At 42.6% G+C, this 26,162-nt stretch overlaps 1 protein-coding gene across 3 annotated transcripts in view; it reads left to right on the forward strand.

Moving 5' to 3' along the window:
- Positions 1–23,299, forward strand: part of PDE7B (phosphodiesterase 7B) — a 319,969-nt gene extending 296,670 nt beyond the window's left edge. For all 3 annotated transcript variants that reach the window (XM_045814715.2, XM_045814716.2, XM_045814718.2), the window contains 5 exons: positions 6,267–6,358; positions 8,803–8,947; positions 11,007–11,103; positions 15,661–15,741; positions 19,589–23,299. In XM_045814715.2, coding sequence (XP_045670671.1) covers positions 6,267–6,358; positions 8,803–8,947; positions 11,007–11,103; positions 15,661–15,741; positions 19,589–19,809 — 636 coding nt within the window. In that variant the 3' untranslated portion in view covers positions 19,810–23,299. The remainder of the gene's footprint in view (positions 1–6,266; positions 6,359–8,802; positions 8,948–11,006; positions 11,104–15,660; positions 15,742–19,588) is intronic.
- Positions 23,300–26,162: the final 2,863 nt, after the last annotated feature.

The following is a 26,162-nucleotide window of genomic DNA, read 5'->3' on the forward strand; positions in this document are numbered from 1 at the left end:
GGAGACGGGTGGCTGGATGGTGTAGACTGAATGCATGCAGCAGGAAAGACAGGATCTGAGTCCCACTGAGAGGTCAGGGATATTGGCAACAGCGAGGCTGCCCAGGGACCCTGAGTGGAAATCTGCCAAGCAGGGGCAACAGCACTCAGACCAGGGAGACCACCAAATCAAGGCATGCACTTTCACTGTCCACTTCCTGTTGGTTATTAAATTCTTATTAATTGAAGAATGAAAAACATTGATTGAAAAATTCTTTATAATCATTTTATTGGTTTGTCTCGGAACTAACAAATGCTATGTGATATATGTTATTTCCAGAATCATTTACTTGATCCTGGCTTATCTGCGGATGAGTCGTGGGAAAAAGCCCATCACTCTTTTCAAATAATTTTGAAAATCTCTTTGGCTTCTGCCTAAATCTAAGGAGTTCCCAAAAGAAGACCCCAAGTGTGGCTTCTTTTAGGTATTGGCCAAAAAAATTAACAGAACTCTTTTCTTTTTACAGTTATTTAAACTTTTGCAGCTACTGAACTTTTAGGTTTCGGAAATTAATTAGTCAGTATCCATTCAACAAATATTGACTTGTTTAACTGGCACTGTGCCACATACTGGGGCACAAAGATAAATAAGATATGCTCCCTGCTCTCGGTGGCGATCATGTATGGTTGCAGTTTTCAGGCCAAGCCTGTGTGCCCCTGGGGATACACGAAGATTTTCCACGGGCATGAATAGTGCTAACAGAATCCATTTTAAGGCCCTTAAGCTGACCTGTCTGGAATGTGCTTGCAGGGCAGTCAAGCCAGCTCTACATTTCTGCTATTCTCACTTTGCAAAAGAAGAACATATCTCTTACCCATTCTGCAGATTGCGTAGTGCCCCACTGTACCGATATTGCGCGTCGTCCCAACAAAGGAGCAACTAAAAATATTGAAGAGAGTCTCCTAAAATTGAAATATTATAACTCTCCCAGCCATCACATAAATAGATCTATTGCCAGAAAATTTTTATTCTTAAGCACAATTTTTTCCAAATTGGCCCTATACGTGTATTTTGATCAGTTATTACTAATAACAATTGCATTGTAAACTCAGGCTGGAAAAAAATTTACTACTTACTATAATTATAAAAATTATAAAAATTATAAAAATCTTTACTATCACTCTTATGCGAAAACCTGATGTTAGAAATGTTTGTTAAATTAAAATTTCAAGTTGTGTATTTATTTTGTTGCAGAGAAATATGATAGGATGACAATAAAAGAATTTCACACCTAAGAATATATTACATTAAAATAAAATTCTATGGGGAAATAGAATGGGAATATAAGTTCTAGAAGGAAAAGAATCAACTTAAAATTCTAACTCAAAGAATAAATTACTCATGTGTTTTTGCCAACAGGAGATAAATGGGCATTAAATGCAGTTGGTATTTAGATTCCCTTAGATACATTTAATATAAAAAGAGCAATGTAATGATTTTGTATTAAAATTCCAATAGTCACAAATATGCTACCACTGAAATTTGTGACTTTAGATATCAATTTTTAAAACTATATGAAGAGCATAGTTTCTCAAAGTTATTGTCAAGAGTAAATGAACAAGAACCTATGATGATCACTGATAGCTGGGAGCCAGGGAACAAAGTTGTTATAAAGTGTCTCAGACACCAGGACAGAAGCCTGGGTTTGGGGTGGAAGAGGGAGCTGTCAGTTCTGTTTGGAGAACTAGGAAAGTCTTTCCCAGGAGATGGCAATGATTTCTCTCAGAAGTAAGAAGTGTGCATGCAAGTGTGTGGGTATGCATGTAGGTGGGTGGGTGGGTGAGTGGGTGTGTGTACACGCCCACACACACACACACACACATGTGTTTCTGACTTTACTAAGGTGATTTCTCCTCACTCCTTTTGGAATTATAAAAATCTTTACTATCACTCTTATGCGAAAACCAAGCATGATTACAGATCAGAACATTGAAAAGTCCTTTCATGAAGTCTTCCAGGGTGATATGGAAGACAATAAACTAACTTTAAAGTACTTGGTGTTATCAGTGACTTAAGCGAGGACAGAAGTTGATCTCTATCCTCCATCAAAGACGTCTGGAGGTTGGTAGTTCAGAGCAGGCACAGTGGCTTCACAAAATTAAGGATGAGGGGACCAAGGATGCTTTTAGTTCTACAAGCTACCATCACTAGGGTGTGACACTTGTCCTTATTGCCCAAGATAGCTGCTGGAGCTCTAGCTATTCCTTCTGCATTCCAGAGAGTAAGAAGGAAGAATGGGAAAAACAATAGAGGCCTCTGTCAGAGAAGTCAGTTCCCATTAAACAAGCTTCCCAGAAATCCCACACAACATTTCCGCGTACGTTTAATGAGTCAGAATTTAGCCAACTGATCCCACCTAGTTATAAAGGAGGCTGAAAAATGTTTTCTTTGAGCCAGCCATAAGACTGTCTAAAAACTGAGGCTCCGTGAATAAGGAGAAAAGGAAAACAGATTGAGGGGATGAACATCCAGGAGTCTCTGCTACACCTGATACTTAATTTTAAAGTAGAGACCATCAGAATGATTAATCAACATGGTCTTTCTCTTTATGTGACATTCTCCTCCAGTCTGCGAATTACTACAACATTCATGCGACTATTCTATTTTCCTTTTGTTGTTATTATTTCTTTGGCTGTTTGATATCTCCACTATGATATCCATGTGTCCAGTAGAGATCTAGAATTCAACATGTCCAACACTGAGCTCCTGTAAACCCACTCCACCTGCAACCTGCCCATCACAGGTGATGAGCACACTATCCTTCCAGTTCTCAGGCCAAAAACATTGCAGTCATCCTTATGGGTCCAGAGGAACCATTCTCACCACTTCCCCTTCGCTCCCCAAGCCTCCATCATCCCTTGCCTGGATGACTGCTTTTCCCCCCAAATAGCCAGCTATGCCTGCTTCTATACTTATTCCCACCAAAGTCCACTTTCAACATAGCAGCCTAAGTGATCTTATTAAAATCTTTTATCATCTCCTTCCTCCCAAACTCCTGCAATGGCTCCTTATATCTCTCAGAGTAAAATCAAAATCTTTATAATAGCCAGAAGGCCATACAGGATCTGGTCTCTCATTGTCTAACTTCTTATCCTAATACTTCCCCTCTCACACTCCCTCCTGCCTTCAAGCCTTTGTTCAAGTCTTACCTCCTACCCAACTGTAGGGAGGATGCATTGAAGGAGGTTAGAATTAAGAAGGGTCACTTGAATGAAAGGAAGGGATTGGCATAAGCATCACCATGTTGGAAGAACCAACAGGTCTAATCAGATGTGCGGGCTAAAAGCAGATGAGAGATGAGTTCTTCCCCAACACAACCTCAATCTACTCAACTCCCAGCACTCCAACTATGGGATTTTTTCTCAGTGAAATAAAATTTAAAGGTAAACACAAAGATTCCAGTGTGGGGTTAGAAACTAACATCTCATTAAAACAATCAACCATAGACTTTTAAAGTAGCAACTTACAGGTAATTTCTGGAAAATTAAGCATAACTGCAGGCATTCATCCATCTATAAATATCAGGCTTCTGAATTCTTAGATGTGGCCACACAGAGGAAATTCTTGGGAGGCAGCAAGGGGTGTGTGCAGAGCTTCGGCCCTGAAGACTGGCAGGCCTGGGTTTAAGGCCTTCCTCAGCCACTCACTAGCTGCGCAGCCCTGCGGAGAAACCTGAAATTTTAGTATCTGTGAGTTAATGATAAAAATAGTAGAGAGTTCAGTGAGGATTGAATGAGCTCATGTAGATGCCTGGCACAGAGTAGGTGCATTGTAAATGTTCGCCCCCTCCCCCCGCCGCCTTTCTTTTCTTATTCTCTGCAATCCACGGAACTACCCCTACTTCCAACACAGTTCTGGACAAAACACACTTTTTTTATAATGACTGCTCCACGAAAATTTGCGTTTGTAATCATGTATTCTATTGTCTTTTATTCCGTGCCAGCATCCAGGCTCGCTCAGTTTCCTTCCACTTTCCAAGAGTGCCACTCCAAATAGGGTTTCACCAGCAAGTTTCCCAAGTATCCTTTTATCCTGTCTTCAGGAAGATTATTAATGAAGACATAAAATCAGGCTGGCATGAGTAACAATGCTGAAGGCAATCCTCCAGACACTTTTGTCCCACTCAACAGGGAGATGGTGTCATTTATCATTAGGTTTTGTTACAGTTTTCTGACCCCTTGAAAAACCTACTCATGTCCACATCTACAGGAATTAGTCTTGCAAGTGAACGCTCATGAGTGACTGAATTAAGCGTCCCAGCAGCATAGAACATCCGTTACATCACCCTGACTGATCATCTCTGCTCTCATAAATCTTTGCAATCAAAACAAATTAGTCTGGCATGTTATGTCTAATAAACATTCTCTTTTGTTGTGTGTGGCTCATGCCCAAAAGGAGATAATAGACCAGTCGATAAAAGTCCCCAAATCTCATCGCTGGTTCAAACACTGGTCACGTGGTGAATCAAGAGTCATAATTCCTTGGCGAGGAGAGAAAGGAATGGCCACAGAGTGCCCTATACAAGATGCTGCCACATGAAACTCATTCTACAAAGTCCTGGGGGGAGATCATGGTCTGGTTTGAGAACCAAGAACGGTTGAGGTTTTCTTGACTTTTTCCTAATGGACGCTAGACTCAATCACTCATGGGGGTTCTCTGTTCCCATTTGCTGAAGAAGTTGAGCATTGCATGTGGCTCAGTTAGAGCAGGGCGTGGGGGACACAGTGACGGAGTAGATCCCAATCTCTCTCCCAGTTCCATTTAGTCTCCATATTATTTTCCTTGCTTCTTCCCTCTCAATTTTTGTTTAAATTGTGGCAAAATGAATATAATATAAAGTTCACTGTCTTTTTTTTTTTTAAGATTTTATTTATTTATTTGACAGAGAGAGACAGCCAGCGAGAGAGGGAACACAAGCAGGGGGAGTGGGAGAGGAAGAAGCAGGCTCCCAGCAGAGGAGCCTGATGTGGGGCTTGATCCCAGAACACTGGGATCACGCCCTGAGCCAAAGGCAGATGCTTAATGACTGAGCCACCCAGGTGCCCCTGAAGTTCACTGTCTTAACCATTTCTAAGTGTGTAGTTCAAACACTGCCATCCATCTCTAGAACTCTTTTCATCTTGCAAAACTGAAACTCTGTACTCATTATATAATAACTCCCTATTCCCCCAGCCCCTGGCAACCACTCTTCTTTCTGTCTCCATGAATTTAACTACTCTGGGTACCTCATATACACAGAGTCTTACAATAACCTATCATTTTTAACAAATGCTATCTTCCTGTATTTTGTGTAAGTTTCTAACTCCATCTGAAACAAAATGGAGACTGAATAAATAAATAAGAAAAAAAAGAGCAAAAATATTTCCTGAGACCAGAGACGTTCAGTTCTATATGCATCAAGTCAGTGGCAAGGTTGTAATGTTTGCTAATTCGCATAAAACACGATGGATTGTAAGAAATAGTCACTATTTAAACAGTTAGCGAATGTGTATACAAGCAGCATATTTAAGATAATAAGGTCAAAGGAGAGATGGAACATAGTAGAGGTTCCCACGAGGGAAGAAATATCAAGATCATTGAACAAGGAAGCGAGTGTGGATTGAAACTCGTCCCTAAAAGGCTAAATGCCAATATACGGATCACAAAGTTTATTGAGAAAGCCACTTCCACAGCAGTGATTCTCAAACTTTAGTTAACATAAAAATTACTCACCAAAAACCTACCAAATCAAAACTGTACTGACTGGGACTCAGGAATCCGAACATGTCACCAGCTGCCCGGTTGGCTCAGACACAGAAGGTTCTCATCAGCGTGGAGAAACAGTGGTCAGTGCAGTGGATCAGAGGTTGCGAGACCTGCCTCTGATCCGCTGAGTGGTACAGTCTTGGATTATGTTATGCGCATAGACACATGGTATCCATTACTACCATTTTACCTGCTTCACGTTTTTCTTCTACATTGAGTGCTGTCTGACTGAGCTACCAAAAATGGGGGTAGGGGCAGGAGAGAATGACCCACCAGGGGAAGGTCAGCAAGGGCCAGCCCTGCCATGATCCCGCCACTATCCCACCATCATGAGAAGCCTGTGGTGGTTTTATTTCATGTTTCTTCTCTCGCCTGCCCCTTTGTCACCAGGTATAGACTGGCCGCAGGGGAACTGTGTGTGGTGTGAAAGATCAGAATCTGATGTCTCTCTCATTTATAGCGGTGATTTTCCTCCTTCCTAGAATACGTCTGTGCTGGAGAACCACCACTGGCGATCCACAATCGGCATGCTTCGAGAATCAAGACTTCTTGCTCACTTGCCAGAGGAAATGACGTAAGCGGGGTAGAGATGAAACGCACTGACGTCCACAGCTTAGAGATAAGCCGCTTTCTCGAGGGCAGGCTGGAAGCCCCAGGGTTAATAATGGCAGGAAGCCCGCAGGCTGTGCCTCCTGCCTGCGCTCCATTGTTGTCGATCAGAGGGGATTCCGTGTCAATTACAGCAGCCCAGAACCTCGATCTCTCCGTGAGCTTTGAGAGGCCCTTGGACAGTCTATGACCTGACACGAGCATGGATAATAAGCAGCCCCCAGCTTTCACACTCTTCAGTATCAATGCTCTGCTTTGTCAAAGCCCTGTCTTTTATGTTAGCAACACTGTCCTCCCACGAAGATCCAAATAATAAATACTTGCCAAGAAGGAACACAGGAGATCTGAAGCTAGAGTTAAGACTGGTTCGACAAAGTTTGTTTTGTAATGGCCAGTCTTAGCAAAAATAAAAGTCAGAAATTCTTTCCTGAAATGTCTTTTGTTAAAGTAACTGAATTGGCCCCGGCCATTTTTGGCCATTAATTTACCTATGTCTCTTGCATTTTAAACAGAAAGGGAAATACTAGTTCTCTGGTCCACTGTTTGTTAGCCCAGGTGTTTAGGCCAAGGCCTACTAAATCCAAGGCCAGTACCTCATTTTCCACATGGTCCCAAGTTAACTGCTGTAACGTCTTCCAAGGCCACCACTAATTCTGACCTGTTAAATTAAATGCGCAGAGCCCAGCATCGCTAGAAGACAGCAGGTAGACAGAAGGGGGCATAACTTAAAGTTGGTGCTGAGTTTCATCTCTATGGAACAAGCAGTGTGCTCTGGGCTCCTACTGTTATTCCTGGCCCTGTGATACTATCTGGTGCTGTTTCCTAGCACCAAGAGGCACGTGGCTTTTGCAGGAAGGATTTCAATTCTGATAGTTTTTTACCTCCTGGAATGAAATAAAACCCAGCGTCACGCATGGAACAAAAACCTGTGCCTTTTGCTAGAACAGTTGCAAAGATCCAAACAACTAAATGCAAAAGAACTAAAAACTAGAGTAAGAAATCAAGTAAGAAGGAGAAGAAAGGAGGAGGTAAGTGGCAGGGACAGCTAAAGAAGGGAGAGAAGGAGAGAGAGCAGACAGGAAAGAACAAAACTAAAGGAAGAAAGGAGGGAAGGACTCGGGACCAGACTTGTCTTTGTCATACCTGCCTTAATCCTTCTCGTGGCTCAGTTATATTCATTTCCTGAGATACGCCTACTCATCCCAATGGATTCCAAATAAAAACGCCATGTTTGTTATGCCTTTGTGGGATGCAGCGTTATAAATTGCTTTTGTAGGAAGAATAATTGTTATGCAATCATACGAAAAGGATTATGGGGGCAGGTGCAGGAGTCAGTCCTGGCATGCAGTTCCTTGTGCATTCGTGTTCTTAACCTGGCTGGGGCTGACAGAGATTTCCTTCATACCTACTCATTCAACTCTGTGTGCTCTACGACCCTACAAAATAAAAGGATATGAAGTATGACACGATATACCTAAAATGAGGGAGGCGGGGGGCGGAGGAGTAAAGAATAGGTTCAAACGTAAGCGACCATCAACTTCATATAGACTGCTATATGCAGATGTTATATACAAACCTAAATATATTGAATTTTTATTTTTTATTTATTTATTTTTTTGTGGTGGGCAGCAAAACAAGGTTTGTTGAGCGATAGTGAAATGATAGTACAAAGCTCCCAAGGAGGGAGGGGACGCGAGAGGGTTGCCCTATATTGAATTTTCAAAGATGAATTTTAAAAAATAGTTATGGATCTTTTCTTCTATTGATTACCTTCGGTGTGTGAGGTAAAGCTCTAATTTGCCTATTTTTCCAAAATATCTCATTTTCCCTATACCATTTGTCGACTGATATATTGCTTGTCCACTGGTTTTTAATGGTGTCTTCATTATCCATGATTCTTTTTTAAGTTCCAGTATCTTTCCTGGCCTGTTTTGTCCCATTGGTGTAACTTTCCACACCGTAGAATAGTCACTGTTATTGTCTTCCTTGTTATCACTGTCATTATGCCCTTTCTCTCCCCATGCAAATCTGAATGTTTGAGCTGACTTCACCTCTTTTAGAGCACAACCCAAACTCCTGCGATTCTACCGTCTTTTTGCGTCTCACTTAAAGCATGCATTTCTAGTCGATTTTCAGTTTTTAGACCCACGGTTACCACGGGAATGTATAAACTACCACAACTTTGTTCACTCAAGGTTTCAATCACGCTGTAGAGTTATTAGCACACCTCCTGCCCAAAGACAGAAGGGACAGCGGGTGCAGAATCCCCCTTGGGCTCAGAGCGACTAGACTCTGGGAATCAAAGGCAGAAATGAGATTACAAGCTACCTGATGGCGGCAGAATCAATCGCCCTCCTCAAAAGGATTTGCTCTCTGTGTGTGTTTTCTCGTTCCCTCTCGTGGGTGCAGACAGGATATCGAACAGCAGCTGGGCTCCTTGATCTTGGCAACAGACATCAACAGGCAGAATGAATTTCTGACCAGATTGAAAGCTCACCTCCACAATAAAGATTTAAGGCTGGAGGATGTACGTGACAGGCACTTCATGCTACAGGTAAACACCACCACCGACAACCACGGCCACGGCTGCCATCCTGCTGAGTAAAAACGCTTAGGGACGTGATCAATCCTGTTAGCACATGTGAGAAGGAGTAGCCCCCACGGGCTAAGTTAGAGCGGTGACCGACTATGAAAAGCTCTGAGACACATGAAATTTTTTTTTTTTTTTAAAGATTTTATTTATTTACTCGACAGAGACAGAGACAGCCAGTGAGAGAGGGAACACAAGCAGGGAGAGTGGGAGAGGAAGAAGCAGGCTCATAGCAGAGGAGCCTGATGTGGGGCTCGATCCCAGAACGCCGGGATCACGCCCTGAGCCGAAGGCAGACGCTCAGCTGCTGTGCCACCCAGGCGCCCCTGAGACACATGAAATTTTTAAGTGGTTTCCAAGCAAGCAAAATCTGGGTTTCGTGTCATTAAGTTGATAATCTCTCACTTTTCCTTGTCCCGTGGCTGTGTCACCACAACGTAGCCCTTCGGGGTGATTGCACACGGTAAGAACCTACCACGTTTTGTGGCTTTGTGTAAAAGTGACTGCTGTGATACCCGCGCAATTTAGAAATACTGTTTCTGTAACACAAAACTAGATTATATCAACTGTAGTACGAGCAAAATTGAAAACCAAGTCACCTTCCCTCACGTAAAACCTGTTTTATCAAACCCTGCTTTACTTCCTTTTATTCCTAAATTCATATGCTCACAAGCGTGTTTACCTAGTCTTACCATTTTAAGACATCAATCAATAAATTGTGTTAAGTTTAATTGAGTGAACTGAATTGTGTCAGGCGTGACCCTTTCTGCTTCATTCCACAAAAGGACAAGTGGACCCCAAGCGTAGAGCCCTTTTCTTGTATTTTCTCTTGTCTTCCTTCTTTCCTTTTGGCACAAAAGGCTGAATGGATGAACCCTGGATTCGTCTACATAGACCAACTTTACCAGGGAAATGGAGCTGCCTGTGGCAGACCGAACTGGACAGCGTTTCGTTCCGTGCTTTCCTGCTGACCCCTGTGGCTGTCCTGGGTGCTCCACCCTTCCAAGGAAATGCCTTCCTCCCAGCTACAGAACTGTGTCTCCCTCCTTCTTTTTTTTCCAAACTAGTCTTCTAGTCCCCGAGTGCCACAAAGATCAATGTATCTGGTGTTCATGACTCCAGCCTGGAGTCAAGAACTGGCCCGCACACTTGCCTTTCAAAAGGAAAGCTTGCTAACGCCAATGAATTCCTGAAGGGCAGAGCCTGGAAGGGACTTCTGCTCCTCACCTCCTCCATCAGGAACTGGCGTCCCTGTCAACCAGGAAATAAAGAAACAATCAAATATGTAACTTGAATATGATCAGGGTTTTCCCAGATGCCAGCACTACCAGTGTTTCTGTGATGCCCAGGAACTGGGTCAAAACAAACAGACTTTGCTGCGGGGGTAGGACGTGGGGCCCATCTCCACAGTCGGTGGTTAAGGGAGAGAATCTCCTTCTCTGGGAATTCAAGGTAACCCTCTTAGAGTCCGCACTATTGACAAAAGCTGGCATCCCACATCCAGACCAGCGTGAAGTAAGCTTTGAATTAGCTTTGGGGATGACACATTCCAAGGTTTGACATGACTTAGCTCCCTGGCTGGCAGTGGGGGCTTGCTGATTCTACCCAGACACGTAGGCGAAGTGATACCCGGAGTCTGTCAATGTGGCCACTGTGAGAATGAGGTCCAAATGATCTCACTCGAGCCTGGCTGGGGCCCCTGCGGCTTCCCTGCTCACGGGCGTGGGGCGGTAGAAGGAGCCAGGCCGCCGCTTTCCTTGGCCTACCCACCCCGAGCCTCCTCCAGGAAGCTCCGTGTCCTTGGACGGTGGCTCTTCTCTCCTTCTCAAAGCTATAAAGTGGGAATTCTGAATGAAGGTTTTGTGTGGTGGTGATAAGTGCTGTTTCCTGAAGAGGCGCTCGGTAAATACAGGCTCGCTACCGTGAGGCACCCCGGCGGGTGGGACAACCTGTGGGGCGTAGGGTGCACTGGCTGCTGAAGGATCATCCTCTGACCATCTCTCCCCGCCCTGTCATTTCTCAGATTGCCTTGAAGTGTGCTGACATTTGCAATCCTTGTAGAATTTGGGAGATGAGCAAGCAATGGAGTGAAAGGGTCTGTGAAGAATTCTACAGGCAAGGTTAGTAGTGATCTGACAGCTGAGTTTTCACAGCCCCTCTTCCTGTTGGGCATTTATCCTAATCAAACAGGAAATGGCTAATCTATCATGACATTTGTTCTTTCATCAACTCTTATTATCCTAACCTTTCTCTTTAACTCTCTTGCAAACCATCCAGGCCTTTTTGGGAAATAATTTAAAAATAAATAACACTGTCTTACTATGAAAACAGGTAGTAAAGAGGTGTAATAAAAATGAGCAAAAGGGAGGAATAAATGTATGTGTGTATATATATATTTTTATATATGTATATATAATTTTTTAATGGTTTTCCTCTGCGGATATAAGAATGTGAGGGACAGCTTGATTTTTACTCTGACCTTCATTTTAATGAGTTTAGCACAGCCTAAAGGCTAAATGCCGTTCGGGGTCAATGTTTTCCAATCCGACGGGACTTAGACTCCTTCTGTATTCCTTCTCCTGGCTTTCTTAAATAATGTCAATAATGAAACAGAGCATGGCTGCCAAGAATTGAGCTCATCCTTTCAAACATATTCAGTGAGAAGTGAAGTGGCCCCAAGTTCGGGTATGATTTTTAAGAGATTAACCTAATTCAGAAATAAGGCTATGAATGAGCGAACAGGATCTTGACACTGGGTGGGATATCGGCCTTTAAACACAGCCTTGTTTCTTCAAGCCTTGTTTCAGTGCTCAGGATGTCTGTTCAGGCACAACAGTGCCCTGATGTTAGTGACAGGATCAGGTTTGAGAGGCTGAGAACAAATAAAGCCCGAAGTGTCCCACATACCAGTGCCGTGGGGAGGTCAAGTAGCAACAGTGAGCCTTTTGGAGAAGCTTCCATCGAAAGATGTGTCAGTGACATCGAGATGGTCCCAAAGACAGAAGACAAAGCAGAAGAGATTGGGTTCACGTGAGGCCAGAAGGCTCTGCTCACCACCTCTTTCGCTCAGAGGAAAAGCGCTCCTGGAGTGCCCACAACTCTGTGTGACTTCACTTCCATTGAGTGTGAGTGGTTAGAAGTCAACAGATCAGTTCTTGTGGCCTATGGTATAAAATCTCCAATGAGAGGAAACCAAAGGAAATATGATGAAATTGGAACAGGAGGCTTAGATCAGACAAGTATTTTCTTTACTCTGTGATATAGAAAATATTGAAATAGCAACATGAGAGAAGGGCTAAGATCCTCATGCTTGGAAATCAAACAATGGGGCAGAAAAGAGATTCTACTCTGTCCCTCTTGGTTTTGACTCAGTCGTGTGCTCCTGTTGGCACCGATTGCCATTTAACCCTTCCCTTTGCTTATCTTACCTCCTATTTGGATTATGAGCAACTCGAGGCAGGGGGCCATGTCACTTGGGGAGATAGTAAGGCCCACGGAGCTGGGGAATTGAAGCTATTAACTACATGGAGTAAATGGGACCCACCAAGAAAAGGGATCCATAAGATCTCTTTACCAAAACTGGTTGTTGTCCTAACAATATATGCACATGAAGCGTTACAAGACAGAACGACCTAGGACACATGTAATTCTGACCATAAAAAGTGAGCTTCCATGCACTTTGCTCTGGCATGTCTCCTGGCAGAGAAAGGAATACAGAGAGGGTATGTCGGGTCCTTTTAAATTTAATAGCCTATGGTCGAGCAGAAGTTCTGCCTGTTTAAAAGGAGACAGAATGACTGGACTCTCTGGTCATCCAAACAGCCTAGCCTCTCTATGGAATTAATTTTTTTAATTCTATAAGCACCATTTGTATCATTTTGATTGATCTTATTCTGGCTTTCAGTTAGGTATTTGGGTTTCCACAGACTGCTCATAGTCTTAGCCCAACTATCTTTGATGGTTCATGATGCTGAGCAGAGGAAAACTTTTAAAATCAAGGTTGAGGACTTTGGGGTAAGAAAGATGACACCCCATGGATTAGGAAAATAGCATTAAATTCTGAGAACAGAAATTAGGATTCTGAACATCATTCAACTCCTTCCTCTCCATGTTTTAAGAAAGTCAAATCTCTGTCCTGTTATAACCACCGACTGACATCTTCTCAATCAACCAAGAGTCCCAAAAGTTTTTTTTTTATTGTATTATGTTAGTCGCCATACAGTACATCCCTAGTTTTTGATGTAAAGTTCCATGATTCATTACTTGCGTATAACACCCAGCGCACCATGCAATACGTGCCCTCCTTACTACCCATCACCAGTCCATCACATTCCCCCATGGTTCTCCCCTCAGAAGCCCTCAGTTTGTTTCTCAGAGTCCGTAGTCTCTCATGGTTCATTCCCCTTTCTGTTTACCCCCCCCCTTTCTTCTTCCCTTTCTTCTCCTACTGCTCTTCCTACTTCTTATGTGCCATAAATGAGTGAAGTTTTTATTGAACATCTGCTTCCAGCTTTGTCTAAACCTTAGCACAACTTTGTCTAAACCTTAGCACAACTTTCCCTATGCACAAAGCCCCAAGAAGGGAGCGGTAAAGGATACAAAGTATTGCTAATGGTTCATAACCTCAAGATACTAGGCAGTAAATTTCCTGGAGGAGCGAAATGATGCAAATTTCCTCTTTGTGTTCTCTACATTGATTAACAAAGAATCTGAAATGTACACTGCTTTATAAGTCTATGTTGAATGAATAAATGAAAAAATGATCTAAGTGCATGACCTCTTAGGGTGGAGGTCACAGGAGAAGATCTGGTGCTGAGGACGTAGGATCCAAACTGGATGTTGGAGGATGGGTAGTGTGCTGTATTTTCCAATAGGAGAGCCACGAAGCACATGGCAATAGCTAAATGTAAAATAATTAAATTTAATTAAATTTAAATCTTAGTTCCTCAGTTATTGATCATATTGCAAAAAGCTACTGTGGTGGGCAGTGCAGAGAACACTTCCATCATTGCAGAAAGTCCTGTTGATGCTGCTGGTCTGCCTAGACAGACCTGGACAAAGGCATTGAAATGGAGACCTGCTTCATATAGCAACCTGGACCCAGAGAAGGCGAGAATGTGGGGATTTGTGGATTCGTACACCAACCAGGCTCAAGTAGAGAACGTGGCAATGAGCGTCATCTTAGAAGTGCAACTGAGGCAACATAAATAATTGAAGTAGAAGAAACACTGAAGGCAGAAAAGTAGCTAAAAAGCAAACACCAAAAGTGAGTTATAAATAAGCCAGAATAGAGTCAGGCAGAATGTGAGTAGGGGAAAAAAGATATTCCAAGAGAGGAATCAACAGGATTTGATGCCTCAATATGGAGGGTGAAGGGAAGGGAGAAATCAAAGACAATTCCTCCAAAGTGTCAAGCCTGACTGAAAAATCACGATGAATAGAATTATGGAGGTAAGGAGTAGATCTCATTTGGATATTAGAACTCATTTTAATATTAAATGGTGTCACCCCCTGTCCTCAGAAGGCTAGCGTCATCTGCTTCCCTGAGTTCCTCAGGTTAAGCCAGACTGATTTCCTTACCTCGGTCTTGAGAATAACCAGGGCCCAAGGGACCACAGGAGGCACAGCTACAGGCGTAAAACGAATGACAGGTGTGGCATCTCTTAGGTTCTAGCTCAGCTGTTAAGTGCAGACACTTTGGAGCCAGACTTTTGGGTTGGAATCCAGGCTCCCCCCTTTAGTAGTAATGTGACAACTTGGGTCAAAATACTTCCCTTCATCTCAATTTCTTCATCTGTAAAATGGGTATTACAATGAAGTCGTTATGAGGAGGAAATTAATTAAACATGTGTAAAATGCTTAGCATAGTGCCTGGCACACACTAAGCACGGTATAAATGTATTTTGACCTTCTCTCGTACAGAAGTGTACATTCACAACTGTGATCTGAGCTGTTTCCCAGGACCAGCTTCTCTACTGATTAACCAGACTTTTTCCCAACGCAAAATTTACCCATAATTCTTCACCCCCTGAAGGACTGATAAAGTATTCTGATTAAAGCTTTACATGGTACATTTCGCCTTTGGTCTTCTAGCTGGCAAAGGCTTAAAAAGAAATATTTTTCTGACTTTTATACTTTTTTTTGAGCTTTAGTTACACTAAGTGACACTGAGTCAGATTAAAGGCGATAATATTTATTTCTGCTTAATATTGTAGCTACAGACGGAGATGTTCCTCAAGTGAGATTTTCTAGTCCTCACCCCCATTCCCTGCCTCCTCACTATTCCTGTTGTTCAGAGGAAATCAGACGAGGCTCAGGCAGAGTGAAAGGCTGGGGGAGCACAAAATCTGTTCTCTTAACCTGTAACTTAAAGCCAGAACTTCCATTTCATGTAGGAAATTGCTCATTACTTGTATCCTTGTTTTTATAGATCTTGGTCAAAAGTTTATTCTAGCCCCAGAGCATACCTATTTACAATGAGCCTATTGTAAATGGTCATTGACACTCAGATATTTTGTATTTTCACAGAGGCTACCAGAGCAAGTGGGTGCTAGGGAGTTCCTAATGGTAACAGGCAGTGAACAGTAATTCCCAGAATAACTTCTTTGAAGTAGATCACTAAAGTTAGCAACACTCGTTTTTACAAATTCTAGATTACCCGTGTTTCTTTTTCTTAGGTGACCTTGAACAGAAATTTGAACTGGAAATCAGTCCGCTTTGTAATCAACAGAAAGATTCAATCCCTAGTATACAAATTGGTGAGTTGAATTCAGTTTTAATTTTTTTTTTCAGTTTTAATTTTAAATAAACACTTTTGGCACTTCTACCAGAGTAACATAGAAAAGAAAATCTATACGCAGCCTTTGAAAGATGCAAACTGGAGGTTTAATGAGTGGCTGAGTCCAAATAAACACTCTAATCATGACTGATCTACTGGGTAATTACCAACCGAGAAGCTATGAAAAATGGAGAAAGGCTTTGTAACTAGCCTGTATTAACTTGGTAGTTCAGAATCGAATCAAAACCATATCGAGTAGAGAAGGAAAGTCGTAAGAACCAACTATTAGCTGCTGAGGAACAGATCAGTTCACACTGTTTGGGACTCAAAGAGTGGAAAGTCGGCAGAATCAACCTTGAGGACTCTTCCAATCTACCCCACTACCCTTCATCCCCAACGCAGTCCCAAGGGCCAGTGCTCTGCAAACCATCCTATCCCTTGTGGCCCCGGATCCCATGCTTCTCTATTCTCCACTTCAAAACTTCTTTTCAGTCTTATTCTCAAGTGTCAATTGCAGTAAACTGTTCAACTGTGATGTTAATGCATCTAAAATAATGATTACTTTAAGTTATGCATAAAATCATTCAACAAATCAAATGGTGGAAATTTCAGGCACGTAGGAAATATTTTTGATCCAGTAAGAATTTCTATCAGTTCTTAAAACACTCTACCAATTCCATCTACATTTAAAGCAAGTCCTTCATTTCCTTGCAGTTCCTTCCAATTAAAACCAAACTCAGAACTTGAACTCTATTACTCATAAACTATAGCCCTGACATGTACCAGCTCCCACCGACCTCAGAGAGCTTAATGCATTCACAGGGCTGCAGACCTCTGTAAGGCTCAAGGCTTAATGCCTCTACTTGGGAGGGAACGGGGCATCGGAAAAAAATAAGCTGAAAATTAAGAAACCCAGAGCAAGTTAGTCAAATAATAATATGCTTACAATCACTAGGAGTCAAATCTAAACCACCAAAGAGTCGTAAAGTCATCCTCAGGAAATAGAAACAAAATTAATCTAGTTACAAAGATTTGAGTGATATATGGAAATATTAAGATAGAGATGTTGAAATTATGGGATTATTGGTGATTCATTTTTTTTCCAAATTGCCCTTAGTATTGTTATGTTGTTTTTACAATTAAACTGATTCTTCCACCCAAAAAAAAGGAAAAGGTGGGAGTGTTAGAAAAACAACAACAACCAGCAAGAATCCAGGACAATGACATAGCTACAGAATCACTGGGGCAATGCGGGGAGGGGAGCAACATGAACAGAAATTCAGCCTTGGTCTCCCGGGAGCCAATCCCCTCCACCCAAGTTGCTTAGTTATGGGGTTCTGCAGATGCAATTTAAAAGGAATAGACCCTGACCAAAATCCCAACTCCAGGGCCCCACTTGTTAAGCCCCGGCTAGAAAGCAATTTGCCAGGCTCCTGTTAAAACCATTTTGTGAAAAGCGTTCACATTGTTAAACACACAACCTGGATTTGCAAGACAGACCTGATTTTAGAGATTCTGCCCTGTTGTTGTCATGAGAACACACTTATTTTGTCAGATCATATGTCCTGGTTTTCAGCACAGGAAAATGTGGTTACCATAGATACCTGTTTTTAAAATGGGGTGGGGATTGAGAGAATAGGAAAGTTTCAGGGATGTTACACCAGCACACCAATAATAAAGAGAAAGGGAAGGTGATGATAAAACAACCCTTCGTACATAAATCTTTCTCGGTCTCTGTTCCACGTCTCCAGACTCTGTAGGGTCAGGGTTGGGAGGTGTGGTGTGAAGGGGTAGATCGGGCTAATCTGGAAGAATCCAAAGATAGACAGACTCTGATGGGAGCCGCAGGCTTCAGCCTCCCAGACGAGGATTTTACCAGTGGGCCTTAAGTAATGCAGCTATTTCTTCTGCCCTGATTCCCCTGGAACTGAAACTGTCCCCTCTCTTTTTTCTGTCCCAGTCCACAGTGAGAATTTCCCCATGTGCCATCTCAGGTTTAGATCTGATTTTCTGTTTAAGTCATTCATATTCACCCAAGTGGAAGTGGGATTTAAAATCCCTTCCCCTCTCTTCACCAAATTCTGCATTTTAGAAAGAAGATATTAGATCAAATGAATCTCTAATTCATGAAAGCTATAGGAGGAGGAGAAAGAGGATTGCCTTCAATCCCTGTTTGCCCTGAGGCCACCATGTCTCCCTTCCCCAACTCCAGCCCTCCAGGAGGACAAAATCCAGGCAGTCAGTCCCTCGCTTGCTTAGAAGAAAGAGCTTGGCACAATGCACGGGGAACGGATGGAACAGGTTCCCAAACGTGATCGTGCAGAAATCACTTTCATTTGAAAAAGTACCTCCTGATGTCTATTCAGACTTCAAAATGGCCTTTCCTGCTCTACCGTGAGAGGTGTTTACATCGGAGAAGAGAAATACAGAGGGATAATTCCCCAGTAAGGTCAGGAAGAAAATGAGTTGATTTTTAAATACCAGATTTTTAAATGTTGGATTTGTAGCTTTTTTATATTAAGGCAAACTTAATAAATATTTACACTTTACACTTTAGAATAGTATAATTTTATGAACTACCTTTTTAATATCAAATCTCTCTTACAGTGAAGGATATTAGAAATTAGATACAGAGGTTATGAAGGAAGTGAAGAAAATTCAGGAATAGCCAACAAGAAAATTCAAGGAAATCCTTACTCGCTGAGTCCTTATATAACCTTATCATTGGCTTAAACTTTCCTCCTCAGGTTTGAGTGATCTAAAATGATTTCATAAGACTTAAATCATATTTCACATATGATGAGATAATGCAGAAATGTGAAATAACATTTTGCATTCCTGCATCCTCTTTCCTTCTCTGTAGCACCCTCAAAGGCCAAGCATCTGCTGTTTGTTCAATAAAGAGATAACCAAATCAAGCCTTATAATTCACAGCCTTGTAAACATAAAGTGTCAGTTGGTGGAAAATTTGTTATGCTGAAAAACACTTGCCTTTTCTCCCCACACCTGCATTTCAATAAAACTTAAATATGTCCAAGTTTGTGATGACTCCAATCATTCCAGCCTAGACTGGAAGTCATCCTGGCTTTGATAAATCATATTTAATATGGAAAGCACCCTAACATTGAAATATGATTAGAACGCAACAAGTCTAAAATAATTAAGAGAACAGACATATCTAATATCAACCAATCTTATCTGGTCATTAAAGTAGGGATTTGATGCAAGTAAAAATCCATATTGAAGATGAGTGAACTTTTATTTACCTACATTTAGTTGCTTAACATAATTGAGAGTAAAACAAAACTGTGAATTAATACTCTTGAAAAAATAGCTCACAAGGTAAACATGAATTCTCCAGATGGGTCTAAATCAACAACGATGTGCCCCTTTCTGATCTCATTCACCCTTTCCTCCCCTCCTTCAGCTCCCCACCCCAGCTCCAACACCGACTTTTTCCTACCTTTCTGTTCATACGTCTTTCTCCCTCAGCAAATAATAACAGCCAGCCTTTAGAAGGTTTACTACGTGCCAGGAGCTCTCTGAGCGTTTCGCCGGTGTGAAGTCATTTCATTGTCATAACAGCCCTACGGGTCTGGCACTCTTCCTAGCTCCTTTTTACAAATGAGGAAACTGAGGCCCGAGGGGTTAAGAAGCAAGCCCAGGGTGACATACCCGGTGCTCCTAAACTGACGGGTAGGGACCGGCTCACCTGTTGCCGCCGTGTCTCCGGGCCGGGCGCAGAGCGGCTCGCGCAGGTGTCCGGGAGGGAGGAAGGCGCACGCGGTGCCGCCTTCTGGCGCTGAGCTTGACCTTGCCTGTTCTAGGTTTCATGACCTACATCGTGGAGCCGCTGTTCCGGGAGTGGGCCCGTTTCACGGGCAACAGCGCCCTGTCCGAGAGCATGCTGCGCCATCTCTCGCACAACAAAGCCCAGTGGAAGAGCCTGCTGCCGAAGCAGCGCAGAAGCGGCGGCGGCGGCGCGGAGCACGCGGGCCAAGGGACTGAGAACGAGGAGCAGCCTGGGACCAAAGGCGATGCCCCGTAGCCCCAGCCGCCTGCCCCTGCTCCGCGCAGAGAGAAGGAGAACCTCCTCGAGCAGAGGCCTCCTGAGAGGGGGGCAGCTCCGGGAGGGCTGGGGGGGCTCTTGCCGACCAGCGCAGCCACGCGCTGGGTCTCGTCCCGGGCGCCTCGGAATGCCACCCTCCCCCTACTCACCTGCCTCCTCTCCTTTGTCCAAGTGTACAGAAGCCATCCGTCACCTCAGCTTTCGCTGCCGAAATAAGCAACTCCATTCAGGAACGTGGGAGCACTTTTCGGGGGGCAGGTTCGCCCCTCAAGGAGAAGACTGGGGAGTAAGAAAGAGGTGCTCCTGCCATGTCCCCCTCGGGCCCTGGGTCACACTGCGACAGGCGACGGTGGCGAGTCCAGAGCGTTTTAGCATTTGCCATCTGACTGCTGATCTGCATGACAAACACACCAGCACATTCGGAACTCCAAGGAGATGGGTCTGAAGTGCGAGAGCACAGAAGAGAACGCGAGAGAAAGGACCTTCTATTTTAATAATAATTATTATTATAAAAATAATAATAAATCTTTTTAACTTTTATATTTTATGCACTAGACAATGGATCTAAAACTTTGGACTAAGATTACTCAATGTACCCAAACTTGAACAGGGGGTTCATTGTTTTGTTACTGACTTTATGCCACTTTGGGTCAGAGATTTGGCGTCTGCTCAATTTAAGAAACCACGTTTCCTATCCGATCCGAGGGGAAGGTGCTGTACAGTCCATTCCTTTGCACCATTAGCCGATCTGTCTTTTATCAATAACTCAGATGCCGTGACATGTTAATATGCACACGTGTACATTTTCTGTAAATACCAAGCGCTACTGATTCCCATGCCAAAATACATGAGTATTATGGGATTGCTACCTGTATAAACAATGGCACTGTGAACAGAATACTGTTAGTTTTAATACAAGAGAATGCGTTTGTAAATCTGGTATAGAGTTTATTAATATACTATTGTTTGCAGATAAAGGCCTTAACTTTAAACATCTTTCATCTTCTGAAAGCTGCCCGACTTAAATCCTCACAGACATCCTTCTGAACTGCCTCCTCATGCCCATCTTTGTGCTTTCCAGCTAAGGTCACAAACCAAAACTGACTAAAGTCTTTGAGGAAATATTCTGGAAACTTCACATGCATTCCGCTTGAGACCATAGTGTTTAATCTATGGTACCAAGCACCGTTTCCTCAGATTAATGAGACCTTTCAACAAGCCTGAAGTCACTTTTCAACACAGCGATGTTGCACACTGTTCTAATAAGCCAGCTGATAAGCTTGTGTCTATGTGACTCTTGTCTTGGACCGTGGTGGTGTGTCAGCCTTGCGGGAGACACGGCAGGTCTCACAAACCTCCTATGACCCGCCATCTAACCGTCAGGGAACTCCCTGCCCTCCCACCACACTTCTGTCTGCTATGGCTACTGCACCAAAGAGCCTTTGGCTTATGGTTGGCGTGCATTTCTTTGGTGTTAATAGTAACTGGATTTTTCTTTTTCCTTAATTTTGTGTGAACAACTACTCAATTATTTAGCGGAAGTTAACATTATTTAAGTCAAGAAAACATTTCAGTTTTTCGACCGAATTTACCTTCCTGGCAGGTCATCGTGGTTCATTATGGTTCTAGCGAACAAGAGTCACCTTGGAAACTGGTTGCTGTTTTTTTCTGCAGACTCTTGGTCGGACAATCAGTTCGTTACAGCATCCTTCTCTAGTGACTAAACTCTGTGAGTTCAACCTTTTCCCTAAAAATTCTAGCGTAAGTAATGTAACATGAAAATTGGCATGTCCCTTTCTTCTTACCTTAAATAACGCTGTAGTGGGAGAATGATAGGTGATCATTTCTGCCACTATTGAGCTGTTTCTCAAGCTGACAAACTGACAGCTAACTCTCATTTCCTACATGCGACTCTTGTGGGTTTTTTCCCTCCTAATGTACAAATGAAATGTTAGAAACTTGACTGGTTTGTAATAAGTTTCTAGAGAGAGACTGAGGTTTGCTGAGTGAAGGTTTAGGGGAAATTTTGGAAAGTTGGTTATATTTTCATTAAAGTAGGAGAGATTGTCAGATGGTACTAAAGGAAGTGTGAAAACCTCATGAAATGGGCAGACGAGAAGTTGAAATTGTTGATATGGGTAAGAGAGGAGTTGTGAAATCTCAACACTAGCTTTTTGGTCTCTGTAATGACTATGAACTGACACAGGATTCTTTATTGCTTTAATCCTCTGAAGCGCTCAGCTTGGTGAGGCCCCAAGAGAAAATGTTGAATGTATTCCTGCTTCCAAATCTCTCTTACTTTGGTCTGATGATGCAGAGAGAGCTTTTCGAGTGGTCTGTGTTTAATGTCCATGAGATCAAATGAAGGAAAGCAATTGTCAAGGATGATGCAGTGGAGAAAAGAAAGAAGATGTTATTTTAGCAAATGGGGCTTCTGCCTTGGGTTTAGGAAATGGACTTTGTTTAAATTATATTTATATTGTAACTTAAATAAGTAAGATTGGAGGCATTTTTAGTAGTTCCAAGTTCATAGGACAAAAGTCCATGTTACAATTAGGTCTTGAAGAAGAGCTCGCAGAGAAAACCACCAAATATCCGGTTATGAAGCAGCTACCAGTACAATCAAAATTTGAAGTAAAATGAGACACGATGCATAAACTAGATGCATTTTTGTCCTTCTTTCAACCATCTGGAGTATTCCTGAGTTCCTTGCTTTTTGGCAAAAAAAAAAAAAAAAGAAAGAAAGAAAGAAAATGTGACAACTTTTTTTTCCTGCCTCCTAGTGGCTCCCGTTCAATAGAGGAGTTCAATTGCTAGTTAAGACGCGGACGTTGGATCACCCGTGGATTTTATCTTTATATTCTTCTCCTGGTCCGTGGACCACCAATAGTTGACTTACCAAGTTTAATTCTGTCATGCCTCGAGAAGAAAGGAATCAAAGGGCTATTTTTAGTAAGGAAAATAGAGTTCAGATCAAATTAAGAGAGAGAATATTCGTCACTGCCAGGCCTGACCGTCAAAGCCTGCTTCTCCTTTAACAGCATCTGTGAATAGTCAGAAACTTGTCCAGAAGCCCGGACCTATCCATAACTCCTCTAGGCTGAGTAAAATTCCCGCTCTTTTCCACCTGCTTAAGGCTTCCCACAAAGGCATTTGGAGCGTGTCCGGCAACACTGTTTTCAGATAGTGCTTCCTACAAAATGCAGACTAGTTTTGTAATCTTTTGTCATGTTGAATCAGATCTGCTCACTGATTTGAATTTGGTTATGAGCTTGTGTCTCACTGTATTTCTTATGCTTTGTTTTTTTAAGCAAATCCTTAAAATTGTGTTGTTTTCTGTACACATGTGAGATTTGGAAAAAAAAAAAAAAAAACCACACACACCTTGTGAGTTTTGCTCAAAATGTGGCCTAAATATCCATTGGCATGTCTAGATGAACAATTGAAAATAAAGATAATTTCTTAAAAATATCAAGGTATAAAAATATACTGATTCTCACCAGGTAACATGTTAGCAGCAAACCAATCAGATTCAACAGAAAAGGCCCACTGCTCAGGAGAGGAGACTTTCAAGGGAAAAATGTACAGACATGGTCTCCATGTGACTCATTCTACTTGGGGCTGCAACAATAGCCATGACCTTGAAGGCATCACTCGCCAGTTAGTCCCAAGTCAGAGAAAGAGTGCTCTCTTTCTCCCACCATTCAGTTCTACACTTTCTCTGGGTCCTGATATGTTTCTGTGTCACATTTGTCAAACTCATATATGAGTGAGAATGAGGTACAATGGATTAGGTTGTAAAGACAAAGCAGACTTCATTCAGTAATTACCTGTGAAAAATATGGTCTTGTAGATGTCAGGACTGGAAACGATCGAGAACAATAGAACAGTTCAGGCAAGACAACCAAGTGTCCTAAACCCATCTGGAAACAGAGGAGAAAAAAACCACCACCCTTGTTTCCCAGAAACAACCTTGTATCTGCATAGTCTCTTCATGTCCCTTTTTATTAAGATTGGATTCAGAATCTCACTGACCCCTTCATGCTTCCCTATGTCTGATTACAAAGCCTCTTTAACATTTGTGGATATTTGATATCATAAAATCAAAATCAAAATTGAGACCCTAGTGGTTTTCCAAGTAACAGTGAGACACAATTTTCTTTTTTTTAAAGTTGTTTTTTTTTTTTTTTTTTCGACAGAGATAGAGACAGCCAGCAAGAGAGGGAACACAAGCAGGGGGAGTGGGAGAGGAAGAAGCAGGCTCATAGCGGAGGAGCCTGACGTGGGGCTCGATCCCAGAACACCGGGATCACTCCCTGAGCTGAAGGCAGACGCTTAACCGCTGTGCCACCCAGGTGCCCCAAGACACGATTTTCAAATGTCCCTGGGACCGTAGCTGAGACATTATGAAATAAGTCAAGCCGATGTGAGCAATTGAAGATCTACTATGTACCAGAAGTTGCACTAGATACTTGGGATGTAAAAAGACTCCATTTCTCCAGGAGCATTCGGACTCTGTCAGAGACCGGTGTTGCCAGTGGATGTTGCTTAGAGAAGCCGTGAGAACTTCTGTAAGGGCTCAACCACCGATAAAGCTCTCGAGTACAAAGGAACAGAATGCAGATAAGCTTTGGAGACTTGTAGGGGCCAAGAGCAGGCTGCCCCAAAATGTGCTATGTCGCCGTATTGATTATTTTAAATAAAATTACTTAAGTGACAGCCTGTGTAAGAAGGACCCTCAGACCCTCCTCTGTCCCCCTGAAAGCAGGAGATAAATCTCCCATGTGACATGTACCCTCCTGTACCAAGAGGTAGAGACATCCTTGTCACCAGAGATGGGAACTTTAGAGCCAAGAAGGCTGTGTAAACAACTCTTCTCACTTTTTACTAATTTACTACCCCAAGCCAAATTCTGCTTAGCATTCTTTACTAATTGAAGCTTCCAAAGTTAAGTTTTCTTCGTCCTGTCAATTCCTCCCAGATCTATTGTCTTTGTCTAAAGAGCATAAAACGGCCTGCCTTGGTCATTTCTTCAGATCTCAATTTCATTATTGGGCCTCCACGGGCACATAATCAAGCTTTGCGTTTTTCTCCTATAAACCTGTCTCACGTAAATGTAATTCTTAGTCCAGCTAGAAGAACCTGGGACTGAGGAAAATTTCTTCCTCTCCTTCAAGACAAAAGTGGGTCCCAATCTTGATTTAGTCACTAAATTATTCTGTGACTTCAGGGAAGTTACTGAACATCTATAAAATTATTTCCAGACAGGGGCACCTGGGTGGCTTGGTTAGTTGAGTGTCAGACTCTTGATCTCAGCTTAGGTCTTGATCTCAGGGTCATGAGTTCAAGCCCCATGTTGGACTCCACACTGGGTGTGGAGCCAACTTAAAAAAAAAAAAAATTCCAGACAGTAATAGCTTTTATAGTATTGTTGTGGCAATTAAAAGAGACTGCATACAAAAAGCACCAAGCATTCTGTCTGGTATGGGTTGGTCTTTCAAGAGATGCGAGTTCTCCCCTCATCAATGACAAGAAGTCTGGCAAACAGCCATGCTCACGTGGGTAAGAATGTAAAGAATATACGGGGGGGAAACGCAGTGAAGAAATGCTGGTGATTTCATATTAGGAAGTCAAACTCATTTTTACATTTTTTTAAAACAGATTTGTTACCTTCTGTACTTACTTATTTGCAGGGTTGGATAAAAGATTACCCCTTCAATCCTTTGCTCAAATGGAGGCTCTTCCTCAGCTGCCCATGACCTTGGCTTAGCCTTCTCTACTCTAGAGCAGAGGATAGTGGATCTTCTGTTTGCTGCTCTGTCGGAAATTTCTGTGAAGGAAACAGCTCCTAAAAACAAAATAAGAATCATTTATCTCCCTTGAGTCTTTGCCCCCGAAGCCCTCATTCTGGCTGGTGATGGCTCTGTTCCTCTGTGTCAGGCCCTGGAAGGGTGTTCTGGTCTTTCACAGGCTCCACCATAGGCCTAGGTTGGTGCCTCCCAGACGCACACCCCTTACATTTCCAGACATTTTCTCAGCCAGTGCTCACCGTCTGTCCTAGAGCAGGACCAAAAGCAGAGGCACTTCTCAAGTAACATCCCATCAGAGAAGGGAAGAGACTCAGTCCTGCCTCCATTAGAATGTAACAGACATTTGAGTAATGACTGCACAGGGAGCTTTTAGCTACAGAACAGTCCACAATGGGATTTTTTTTTTCAACTAAGCAAGAGAGATTAGCAGAAAATTTTTAAGTTTTAGCTGATAGGATTTGAATATGCATTATTGCCTTGTCTCAGTCATCTAAGCAACGATGGATCTTTGATTCAATTGCC

This window comes from Ursus americanus, chromosome 11, assembly GCF_024610735.1.
Source record: "Ursus americanus isolate L20-20 chromosome 11, mUrsAme1.1.p, whole genome shotgun sequence".
NCBI classification, from domain to species: domain Eukaryota; kingdom Metazoa; phylum Chordata; class Mammalia; order Carnivora; family Ursidae; genus Ursus; species Ursus americanus.